Source organism: Musca vetustissima, unplaced genomic scaffold (genome assembly GCF_032173495.1).
Source record: "Musca vetustissima isolate MV318-11 ecotype Yass unplaced genomic scaffold, APGP_CSIRO_Mvet_v1 utg80337, whole genome shotgun sequence".
Classification (NCBI taxonomy): domain Eukaryota; kingdom Metazoa; phylum Arthropoda; class Insecta; order Diptera; family Muscidae; genus Musca; species Musca vetustissima.
In genome coordinates this window covers 40,065-53,009 of record NW_026885179.1, presented here as the reverse complement: position 1 = coordinate 53,009, position 12,945 = coordinate 40,065, and the positions used below count along the sequence as shown (strand labels likewise).

The window sequence follows — 12,945 nt, the reverse complement described above, 5'->3', positions numbered from 1 at the left end:
TGACGATGTCCACAACAATGCCTGCAGCTGTCGCCTAGGTACACGCTTGTGGGAAAAAAGTATTCAGCATAAAGTGTTTTTTGGGGTTTGTGAGAAAACGGAGCTAGCCAATCACTACGTAACACGAAAATCCTTGGGAATTATGGTAATTCGACCTTAGGAGATTTTTCTGTTTATGGGAATTTGTGATATAAAACGGGGATTTGGTTACACATGCACTGTGGGAAAAAAATCTTTGGCAATTATACAACAAGAAAATCTCAAATATTTAATAAAATAAATACCATTCAGCTGTATTGGGAATAATGACTCAAATTTACCCATTTTTGGTGGTTTTCAACAAAAAATCACATCTTTAAAACATATTCAGCTGAGTTAAATTCATAGAAAAACTCTTTATTTTGAAAATTCTAAGATGTTTAGCCAAATAATTGCAATTCAGCTCGTTGAATTACATTTTAAATCATATTCAGCTGAGCTGAATTCATCAAAACACATTTTACATTAAAATTTCTCAGATATTTAAGTAAATAATTACAATTCAGCCAGCTGAATTGGAGCATCATTTCACAAATTCCACAATTTTTAATGATTTTCAACAAAAAATCGCATCTTTAAAACATATTCAGCTGAGCTGAATTCACCAAAAGACACTTACATTTGAAAATTTTATAATATTTTGCTAAATAATTGCAATTCAGCTATTTATTTAAATCATATTCAGCTCAGATGAATTCATCAAAACACATTTTATATGATTTGGTGAAAACATTTTAAATGAGCTGAATAAGTCAAATTATCATAAAATGTAATTATAATGTGTATTATACTATACAATTTGAACCATTTTTAATGATTTTCTCCAAAAATCACACTTTTAAATCGTATTCAGCTGAGCTGAATTCCAGAAATGATATTTTAATTTGAAAATTCTACAAAATTTCACCAAATGATTACAATTCAGCTAGCTGAATGACCTTTTTAATCATATTCAGCTGAGCTGAATTCATAAAAACACATTTTTCATTGAAAATTCTCATTTTAAATTTCTAGGTTTTTGGACATTTTCAATAAAAATCATGCTAGAAATCATGTTCAGCTTAGCTGAATTAGCCAAAAAGAATTAATATTTAGATAGCTGTTAAATTTTGCTTTCAAACTTTACTAATTTGTCTCTTCTTTTTCTTTTTTCTCTTTGTAGAAAATTGGCTGCCGCATTTTAAAGGTCTTCTCGAATGTAGCACCCCAGAGCACAGATCGCGTTGTCCAGACGGTGGGTAAACAAAATGAAGTTATCGAGGCCATACGTGAAGTTATCAACTTGACACGTGACACTCCCATCAAAGGCCCCGTCCACAATTATGACCCGCTGAATTATGATCGCATGTATGCCGATGAATATGGCGGCTATGGCAATATTCCCGGCAGTACTCGTCCCTCTAGGGATGGTGGTCGTCGTGGTGGCGGAGGCGGTGGTGATGATCGTGACTATGGTCGTGGTGGTGGACGTCATGATGATCGCAGCCGCAGTGGTGGCCGTCGTGACAATCCATTTGTAAATCCCTGGGCCAACGATGATGGTGGTTATGGCAATGGTGGCGGTGGAAATGTTGGCTATGGCGGAGGTGCTGCTGCCGGCGGTTATGGCGGCAATGCTGGTGGTTTTGGCAATAACTTTGGGGCCGTTGGTGGTGGTGGCGGTTTTGGCAATGCTGCTGCCGGTCCCATGCCGGTTAATAATTATGGTGGAGGTGGTTATGGTGGCCAAGGTGGTTTTGGTGGCGGCAACACAGCTGCCGGTTATGGTGGAACTGGTTTTGGTGCTCCAGTCAATCAAGGATATGGTAGTGCAGGCGTTGGCGGCATGAATCAGGGAGGTTTTGCTGCTGGTCCCGCCATGGGCAATGGCATGGGCGTTGGTGGTGGACCGGCACCGGTGTTTGGTGCCAATGGTAATGTACCGAATAATATTACCGGTACTCTACCCGATGGTCACGATCCAAAGAATAGTACACAGGTCTCCATACCAAAAGAAGTAAGTTGAAAATGATGGATGGGGAGCCAAGAAATTTGTTACTAATTCCCGTTTGTTTTTATTTTCCAGATGGCCGGTGCTATAATTGGTAAAGGTGGCAGTCGTATACGTCGCATACGTAATGAGTCGGGTGCTTATATAACCATCGATGAACCATTACCGGGTTCCTCAGATCGTATTATTACCATTTCGGGTAATCCCAAACAAATACAAATGGCCCAGCATATGTTGCAACAGAGGTTAGAGTTGAAGAAAAACTTCATTTAGTTTTAAAATCCCATTTATGGGTAAGGTATTTCATTGTTTTAGTGTTAGTTATTTTTGTTGTAAGAAGTGGTGATTTGTATTATTATCAATTTTATATACATTGACATTTTTTTAAATTTATGGTGAAGGTGTATTTTGTGGTGAAAAAAAGTTCATTTCATTTTAAGTGTGTGGTGTGTTTTCTCTAATAAGTTCATATCAAACAATCCCCAGTTAACAACATATGGTAACCAAACTCTCCATCATCCAATCACGAGATACTTATTGTTTGGAAGACTAGTGATTTTGTTGTTTTGCTTTAGATTTAAACAATAAATCCCTTGTCTTCTTACAATTTGTATTAATAATCTACATATTCGAAATTTTACTATCTATGCTAACAAAATGTCATCAAAGGGAACTTGGAAGAAGAAGAAAAGAAAATCACTCAGATTTACTAATTTTTCCTCATTACTCATTATTTGAAAAAACCTATTTAAAAAAGAAAAAAATATTAAAACAATCATATTAAAAAATATAATGAAATATATTTAAAAAATACTAAAAAATATATAAAAAATATACAAAAATCTATATAAAAAATATTTACAGAAAAATCACATTTTTATTAAAATAATAAACATTTCAAAATCATACACAAGTTATATTCGTATTGTATTGTATTTTATATATATTGGGGAAGGCTATTTTTCCAAAACAATAAGGGCTATGCTTTGGGTATATTTTATACATCTAGATTTGAAAGCATAAAATATTAGAATCAAAAAAGATTTAACTAAACATTTAAGTACAACATTATTTTGATCATTATTATTCTCTTACTTTCAAAATATCACATTTGTTATCCTATATTTTTAAGAGACATTCACATGTAGTTTAGATTTGAAATATATGTTAACTTGCAATCTATGTTTTAATGATTCAGAACGTTAAGTGGTCTGACAACATTCATCCTATCACTGCTCAGCTGAAATCATTTTTATTTATTTGAGTTTTACATGTAAGGGCGATGATCACTTAAATGATTTTAACTCAGTTTTACTCTTTCGAAACGAGCTTAACGATCGAAGTTTTTCCCCATTTCAAGAGATTTGAAAATATTCCGATTAGGATTTCTCGAAACACTTGCATTTTAGGTATATAGCGTCTTTGACAATATTACTGATATATATGTGAGTTTTACATGTTTTAATGATTCAGCGTTATGATCACATAGCTGAAATAATATTTATCTGAGTTTTACATGTAAGGGCGATGATGACTTAGATGATTTTAAATAAATTTTTTTTCCTTCGAGTCGAGCTTAATGATCGAAGTTTTTCCCCACTTCAAGAGATTTGAAAGTATTCAGATTAGGATTTCTCGAAACTCTTGCAATTTAAATATATTGGGGTCTTTCGCAATATAACTGATATCAAAGTGAGGAATAATTTTGTATATTATATTTATATATATATTATATAATATATATATATATGGAGAATGTAGACTTCATTTTTTCGCAGTACTTTTTTCAGTAAACTGTATGAAAGTAATTAAAACTTCGTTTTTTATTTATCGTATCAAATAATGAAATATTCTACATCAAATTTCACTATGAGTCTCAAAAACTATATATTTAAATATATATATTTTATATTTTATATTTTTTTAGAAATTTACAATATTGGTAACAAATTCTTTGTTGACCCTTAAATAAGTGTTAATTAAACACCTTGCAGAAATGTGTCAAAATCTTCAATAAGACTGCATCTTAGTAGCGATTCGTTTTTATTCTACATCAAATTTCACTATTAGTTACAAAACAAAAGAATTTTGCAAACTTGATATTTATTTGTGGAAAATTATCTCTAATTAGGGTGTATACAGCAAATTTTCTATTTTCATCAAATTTTTGTCCACGTTTCGGTAGAGCCCCAAAACCCCAACATTCGGTATTTTGGGGATATTGGACAGGTACACATATAACACCCTCTTTGACAGGTGATGATATTGTTGTCTTCTGGACCCACAGTCGTGCAACGTCTATAAATATGATAAACCCCAATGATATCGACCACCATTTACATTAAACTTGAGAACGACAATACAAGTCGGTAAATATATAAAAACGTTTCCTTAATCTACTAAAATCAGGGTCTAAAGCCGTATCGGTCGAACCACCGCACGCGTGCTCTCTCGCGAGACCATTTTTTACGCTCTGCCCGTGCCTGGTCTAAATCTATAAAGGCTTGGATTTATTAAAAATAATTTTTAGAGAAGCTAAAGGGCCGTGGACTTATTAAAAAAAAAAATTAAAGAAACTATAGAAGCTTGGATTTATTAAAAATATTTTTTAGAGAAGCTATAATTGTGGAGAAAAGTTATTTTTGTACGGAGTAATTTTTATAATAATTAAATCCCAGTTTCTATATATAATTTATTTAAATATGACCATTGTTTTCAAAATTAATCGTACAATACTTTAGTAATTCTGAATTTAAAAGTACAGATTAAGAATTTCGAATTTTCCATATTCCTTCTTACTAAGAGTAAAGAATTTAAAAATATGTTTGGCTTATTAAATGTATATTTTAGTTATTTTTTATTAAATATAAATTTATGGCATCTTTGTATTATATTATATATTTATATTTAATTGATTTTAGTATGAAATACCAAAATACTAATTTCCTTTTCATTTCTCCCATTCTCTTTGCAGTGTCCACGAGAATCAACGTAAAAATTTCTAAACAAACAAACAAAACACTTTCGAAATTCCTTAATCTATAACAAAAAACAACAAGCAAAACAAACCACAAAAAACAAGAACAAGAAAAAAATAATTATATTTTTAAAAATTATATATTAAGTAAGAGCTCCACCAAAATATTCTATAAATGTACCCCTGGTCCCCCACATACAACTACCCCTTTTTTGGAAGAAATTAAGAAGAAACAAAGCCAAGAAGACAAATTCTACTTGTATTCACTCCTCCCGCACACTTCAACATGTTCCAGCCGCAGCAGCATCATACATTATTATCATCATCGTTATCAAGCAACAAACATTATTCGTCATACCAAGTTACATGGAGAGATTTGAACCGGAAACACAAACTCACACCCACACATATATTACAAAACTATATAGTAAAGAATAATTGTAAGAATTACAACTAAAGGAATTTAAAAACAAAGGAATCGATAACTAAATGCAAAGAAAATATATTAAAAAAAAAAGAAAAAAGTTCAAACAGCCAAAAAGAAAATTCTGCAAGAAAAAAAGACAAAACAAATCAAAAGCAGTTTTTAGCCAAAATTAAAAGAGCATATGTTTCTTCCTTTCCTCCCTACCTCCCTCCCTTCCTTTACACATTAATATCAAATGAAACAAACAATTAAAAGTTTGATACTTTTCTTTTCTTCTTTAAAGTTTAAGTTTAAATATATGTTAAAAAAAATATATTAATAATTATAACACAAAAAGAAACAATATAAAATTTCTTATTTGCTTTTTTGTGTAACCTGTCGTCAAACAAATCTCCCATTTAGTTCAAACTTCATAACAATTTTTTTTTTTTTTGAAAACTGACTTTTCTCTCTCATACCAAAAAAAAGTGGCGGAGAGAAGGTTGGTGTTGGTGCCACCCCATTCTTCTACATTTAATAATAATTAATAATATTTTTCTCTTGACAACAACCCACTTCTTAAATAAGTTTGTATTTTTAATTTTTTTTTTACAAAACAAAAGTAAAAAAGTATACACCGAAGAAGCAAATGATAAGAAACAAACACCAACAATTATTAATTTAATAATTAAAAAACAACAAAGGAATAAAGTTCAAGTAACTTAAAAACAACAAGAACCCACCATCTTAAGAATTGTTTCAGTAAAAGAAAAAAATACAAAAATAATATTAAAAAAAGACGTCGTTTTTCCTCCTCCTCTTTCTTCCAAAATTTATTTTTTTCTTCCTCTATATTTTTCCCCAAAATTTTGTTATTTTGTTTGTCTTCATCTTTATGTTTCATTTGTAGAAACATTTGTTTTTCTTTTATATATTTTGTAATATTTTTCTCAATTTCCTTTGATGCCCCCCAAAAATATTGCCTGGCCCCCTCCCTCAATTACATTTACATTATTTTACATATAATTCATATACGCGTATATATAATAATTATTATTCTTTATATAATTTGATTATATATATTATATTTCTAAATAATATTATTATAATTATAATTTATATATAAAAACATAAGAAGGCGTCTTACTCTTAAAATCAAACCAAAATTTGTAATAATAAAAAAGGAATATAAATATAATATTATAATAAAGATTAAAAAATCTAATAAAAATAAAAACAAATACGTTTTATGTTTTATTAATAAAAATAATGTATTGAATCAGAAGGCCGAATTTATAGACGAGCAAAAGGGAGTCTTTATAGACGAGCTGAAGAAGGGAGTCTTTATAGACGAGCTGAAGAAGGGAGTCTTTATAGACGAGCTGAAGAATGGAGTCTTTATAGACGAGCTGAAGAAGGGAGTCTTTATAGACGAGCTGAAGAAGGGAGTCTTTATAGACGAGGTGAAGAAGGGAGTCTTTATAGACGAGCTGAAGAAGGGAGTCTTTATAGACGAGCTGAAGAAGGGAGTCTTTATAGACGAGCTGAAGAAGGGAGTCTTTATAGACGAGCTGAAGAAGGGAGTCTTTATAGACGAGCTGAAGAAGGGAGTCTTTATAGACGAGCTGAAGAAGGGAGTCTTTATAGACGAGCTGAAGAAGGGAGTCTTTATAGACGAGCTGAAGAAGGGAGTCTTTATAGACGAGCTGAAGAAGGGAGTCTTTATAGACGAGCTGAAGGGAGTCTTTATAGACAAGGGAGTATTAAGGGAGGAGCTGAGTCTGAAGAACACGGAGTCTATATAAATGAGACAATGGTATGGTGTTTTTATGGACAAGCTGAACTGAGTCTTTGTAGACGAACTAAAATTAAATATTCAGTAGTTGAAGGACAGGGAGTTTTTATAGAAGAGCTGACGGGAGTCTTTATAGACAAGGCCAATCTGAAACACAGGGATTCACTACAGACACTTTGACGCGAGTATCTATAGAAGGGAATATTTTTAGACGTGCTGAGGGGGTATTTATAGAGGAGCTGAAGGGAGAATCTGAATCTGAATAACACGGAGTCTATACAGATGAGATGATGGCAAGCTGAACTGAGTCTTTGTAGACGAACTATAATTAAATATTCTGTAGTTGAAGGGCAGGGAGTTTCTATAGAAGAGCTGAAATGAGTTCGTGTAGGGGAGAGGACAGCATGGAATCTTCATAGACGAGCTCTATAGCCCTCTTTTGGACGATAATAATCGACTGGTGTGTAGGGAGTTCAATACCTACCAGGAATTATGGTAGGTAATGAATTGTTGTTATTGTAACTGGCCGATGTCCGAGAATAGCTGGTACAACACACTCTTTTCCAGGATTATGCGCAGAGTGAATATCTGGGGGGTTACTCTGTATCGCGATGCGTGAGAAAAATTGTAACGCATCGCGTAATTGGTACTCTCTAATTCGTTTTCGCATCTCCTTTCACATCTACTTTACGCAAATGTGGCATCACCGCACTCTGTAATACGAAAACGCATGTCAAACTCGTTCGTTAAGCGCAAATATCTTGCGTTAACGAAATAGCAAACGCAAAGGAAGCGAAACATATAAGTAAGCTCAATTAAAGGTTTTATTTATATATAAATTGTAAATTATTTTAAGTAAAAGGCAAAAAAGTCACAGTTACAGACTCAGCAACGTCAGTTTCTAACTTCAGTAGATTTTATGGGGCAACATAGTGATTTGGCAAAGGGACAGTTGCAGAGTTCAAATGCGAAACTACGCGCCAACAATTTGTGGACAAAACCGTCTGATGACCTCAATTCAAATTGACTTCCTGTAAAAGATGTCGGTGGTTGGAAAAAGTAATATATTATTTTTTCATATAAAATGTGAAACTATGTGTGCAGGTTGGTGTTGATAATCACCTTGTCCAAGCAAATTCAAAGCAGCGGCCTCTTTTATTGGAGTTGGAATTGTTGTGGATCTATTTGGAACGACGAGCGTTTAATAAATACATAAACGAATCTTTATTGAGACATTTTATATAAATCTATAAAAATTAAATATTTGAAAACATTTGTCACATAATTCGTACTTCTATTTTCATACCCGTGGTCACATACGGAGAGTATATTTGATCGATCTGATAAAATTCTTTTTTTTTAATTCGTTCATTTTTGTTTAAAAACAAAACACTCGTACCACACAAAAATATGTTTTCATTTACAATTTTTTTACGTTTCCTTTTGTCATTCTTCGTTATTGTTTACTTTGTGGCGACAGTGTTGCCCTATTTTCTATTTAGTTTGCGAATGCGTTTGCGTGAGCGTTACAGAGTACCAAATTGTACTCTTAACGCATTTAGCTTTCGCATCGCACTTGCTTTCGCAACGCAATACAGAGTAACCCCCCTGGTCAATGGTGGATTTGGCAGGTCTGAAGCTACATTGGTATGGTCCAATAATGTCATTGAACATTGGCTTCAGTCGTTCACACAGCACGCTGGATAGCACGTTATATGCGAAGGGAAGGAGACTAATTCTTCTATAGTTGGCACATATCTGTTCTTGTCTCCTTTTTGTGCACGGAAAACAGGATGCTGAGGCTCCAATCATTGGGCATGCATTCCTCTAGCCAAATTGACTTAATTAGCTGGTGCATGCTCCTGACCAGCATTTGACCACCAGTTTTGAATAGTTCGACTGGTAATCCATCGGCACCTGCTGATTTACTGTTTTTCAGCCGATTAATTGCTAGTCTGACCTCATCTTGGCTATGTGCTATACAATCTATACCGTCATCTCTTATTGGTTCTGGGGTATCTTCTTCACCGCCACTATTTGATACCAGAAGCTTTTCATAATGCTCCTTCCAGATCCTCAACACGTTATCTGTATCTGTCACCAAGTTTCCATCTTCATCTCTACAGGAGGATGTGCCTGCGCAAAAGCCTTCGGTTTGGTGTACATTCTGGCTCCTGTACATCTCGATTTGCTCCCGCTCACGTTTTTCTTGTTCATTCTTCTTTTTTATGAAAATACGTTTTTCCTCTCATCTTTTCTCCCGATAATACTCCATCACATTACGCGTTGCTACTGTCTGCAGGGTTCACCCCAGTAGTATTACGACACTCCTTATCGTATCATGGGTTTCTTGATGTTGGTTTTTGGTACCCAAGTGTTGCTTTTGTTGCAGTTTGTAGGGATTTGGCTATTCTTTGCCTTTGTGCTTCTATACTATTATCGGGACAAGAAGTGCTTTCCGTCAAGCAGGTGGATAAGTTAAGCTGAGTAGACTTCTGCTATATGTTGTGTTTGCGGATTTTCGACCTCGAGTTTCCGTGTTGTGTTAGATCGCACGGGTGCGAACTTTGGCTGCCACAAGGTAATGGTCCGAATCGATATTCGCTCCTCGTGTCGATCGAAAGTCTAAAACACTGGATGAATGCTTTCCGTCTATCACAACATGATTAATTTGATTTCTCGTTGCTTGATCAGGAGAAATCCTGGTGTCTACCATGTTTTTTGCTGCCGCGATGTCAATCAACCTCATGCCGTTGCCGGATGTTTCTTCATGGAGGTTGAATTTTTTAAATTTTAATATCATATCCAGGGCAGTGGTCATATGCTGTTGGAGCCCCTCGTAAAATATTTCTTTGGTATGCTCAAATTTGTCTTCCGATGGAGCTTGGGCGCAAATAATTCTAATGTAGAAGAACTTCGCTTTTATACGGATTATAGCAATTCGCTCATCTACTGGAGTGAATCTGAAGACGAGGTTTTTTATTCTCCTGTTAAGCCAAATTCATATCTTGTTTCATGACAGCTACAATACAGTGCGTAATCTGATTTACTTACGCCAGTCCCTTTCCATCGCATTTCCTGTAAGGCAATAATATTAACTTTGTACTTTCTGAGTACATCCGCCAAAGCGAACACTGTGCCTGTTCTATACAACGTGCGCTCATCCCAAGTGCAGATTCGCATATCGTGGTCCTTTACACGTTTGCGGGGGTCGTCAACATTGAGAGGTTTGCCGATATAATATTTGCTTGGGTTCTACCGAAGCAGCCACCTAATGGAAAAAGTCCTCGAAGCTGCCTCAACAACATTTTTGCACAATTAATAAAATACAACAATTAAGTTATAAATATTTGTTTATTTGTTTTATTCATAAGCATATATGTATATCAAATAAGACTGTAAGCATACAAACATATAAATGTGTGTATATGTATATGTGAAAGAAATAATCTTAAAATCCTTAAAAAATATAAAACATTAATTTATATTTAAATTATAAATTAAACAAAAAAATTGAAAAAAAAAACAATTAAGTATTTACAATTAAAGGAAGCCAATTATTTTATACACAAAAAGGAAGAAGACATAATAGAAATAGAGAAGAAAAGGGAAATAGTTAATTGTTAAGTACTGTACACACATTTTTTAAAGTTAAATTTAATTTTGTTAAGACAGACAAAATTATTAAATGTTTGTTTTTATAAAATTTAACAATTTGAATTATATGTTTTTATTTTTTATATTATCATAATATAATATTCGCATTCCGATCATAACAAATTTAAATTAACGCCACTATAGCACCAAGCGAATGGAAATTAATAATTATTTTGTTGTTGGTCATATATATTTAATTTTTGTGTATTAATTTTGCATATATTATTGGGAGGTTTATAAATAAGTTTATTATTGTGTGTGTTGTTGTTTTTTGTCAATTAAATCAGTTTGTTGTTATTTCTATTTTTTATTATTATTTTATTTCCATAAAGATGAAATAATTGCATTCAATTAAAATGTGGTCAACAACTGTAAAGATTTTTTTCATTACTATTATTATTATTTTTTCTTCCTATATACTAATTATTATGAAAATATATAACAATTAATAATAAGCACTTAATTTATTAAAAAAAATAGAAAACATATATTATATAGTTTTAAAACAAATGTACAAATTAACATGCAGTTTTAAATTCAATTCAAATAATAGGGATAGACATAGCGGTTGACAAGTGTACAAACATACACATGATAAATGTATACATGTTGGTGGGTGTGTTCTATGATGTACTGTACACACTAAAATGTAATGGTTTGGGTATTGAGGGTAAACGGGGTTGCCGGTTTACATTTTTAAAAGAAAATTCTCGGAAATTGAAGATTTCCTTTAGAAACATTAATTAAGCAAACTGAATTGGAAATTTCATATAGAAAACTTAATTCAGATTGGCCTAATTGAAGATTTCCTATAGAATCCTTAATTCAGCCGGGCTGAATTGAAGATATCCTATAGAAATCTTAATTCAGCCAGGCTGAATTGAAGATTTCCTATAGAAACCTTAATTCAGCCAGTCTGAATTGAAGATTTAATATAGAAACCTTAATTCAGCCAGGCTGAATTGAAGATTTCCTATGGAAACCTTAATTCAGCCAGGCTGAAATGAAGATTTCCTATGGAAACCGTAATCCAACCAGGCTGAATTGAATATTTCCTACTGAAAACTTATTTTTTTCAATAGAAAAAAAGATTTTTTATGATTATTTTGTATATACTAATTATTATGAAAATATATAACAATTAATAATAAGCACTTAATTTATTAAAAAAAATAGAAAACATATATTATATAGTTTTAAAACAAATGTACAAATTAACATGCAGTTTTAAATTCAATTCAAATAATAGGGATAGACATAGCGGTTGACAAGTGTACAAACATACACATGATAAATGTATGCATGTTAGTGGGTGTGTTCTATGATGTACTGTACACACTAAAATGTAATGGTTTGGGTATTGAGGGTAAGCGGGGTTGCCGGTTTACATTTTTAACAGAAAATTCTCGGAAATTGAAGATTTCCTTTAGAAACATTAATTAAGCAAACTGATTTGAAAATTTCATATAGAAAACTTAATTCTAATTGAAGATTTCCAATAGAATCCTTAATTCAGCCGGGCTGAATTGAAGATATCCTATAGAAATCTTAATTCAGCCAGGCTGAATTGAAGATTTCCTATAGAAACCTTAATTCAGCCAGTCTGAATTGAAGATTTAATATAGAAACCTTAATTCAGCCAGGCTGAATTGAAGATTTCCTATGGAAACCTTAATTCAGCCAGGCTGAAATGAAGATTTCCTATGGAAACCGTAATCCAACCAGGCTGAATTGAATATTTCCTACTGAAAACTTATTTTTTTCAATAGAAAAAAAGATTTTTTATGATTATTTTCTATTGAAAAAAATTTTATAGAAAAGAAATCACTCCTTTGTAAATATTATATTTTTTCTGTAAAAATGGCAACTCTGTTCGTCAAACATATTGAAAATGTTTAATTGTCCAATCTCTATTGACATACATTTGTATGTCTGTATATGCAATTAATATAAATTCAATTTCAAATATATTTTTAATATTCAATCCCCCAAACTCACGCTAATGCACTTAGACACAAACACACATACAAATAAATATTTCTATGAATGCACAAATTTGAAAAAAAAGGATTTGAATTGAA

At 32.5% G+C, this 12,945-nt stretch overlaps 1 protein-coding gene across 1 annotated transcript; it reads left to right on the top strand.

Moving 5' to 3' along the window:
- Positions 1-1,201: 1,201 nt before the first annotated feature.
- Positions 1,202-2,302, top strand: LOC133332318 (uncharacterized; the record flags this gene model as incomplete). The annotated part of the gene is made up of 2 exons (XM_061540717.1): positions 1,202-2,035; positions 2,105-2,302. Coding segments are annotated over 2 exons (1,032 nt in total), but the record flags the coding sequence as incomplete, so codon positions are not given.
- Between the last annotated feature and the right edge of the window lie 10,643 nt (positions 2,303-12,945).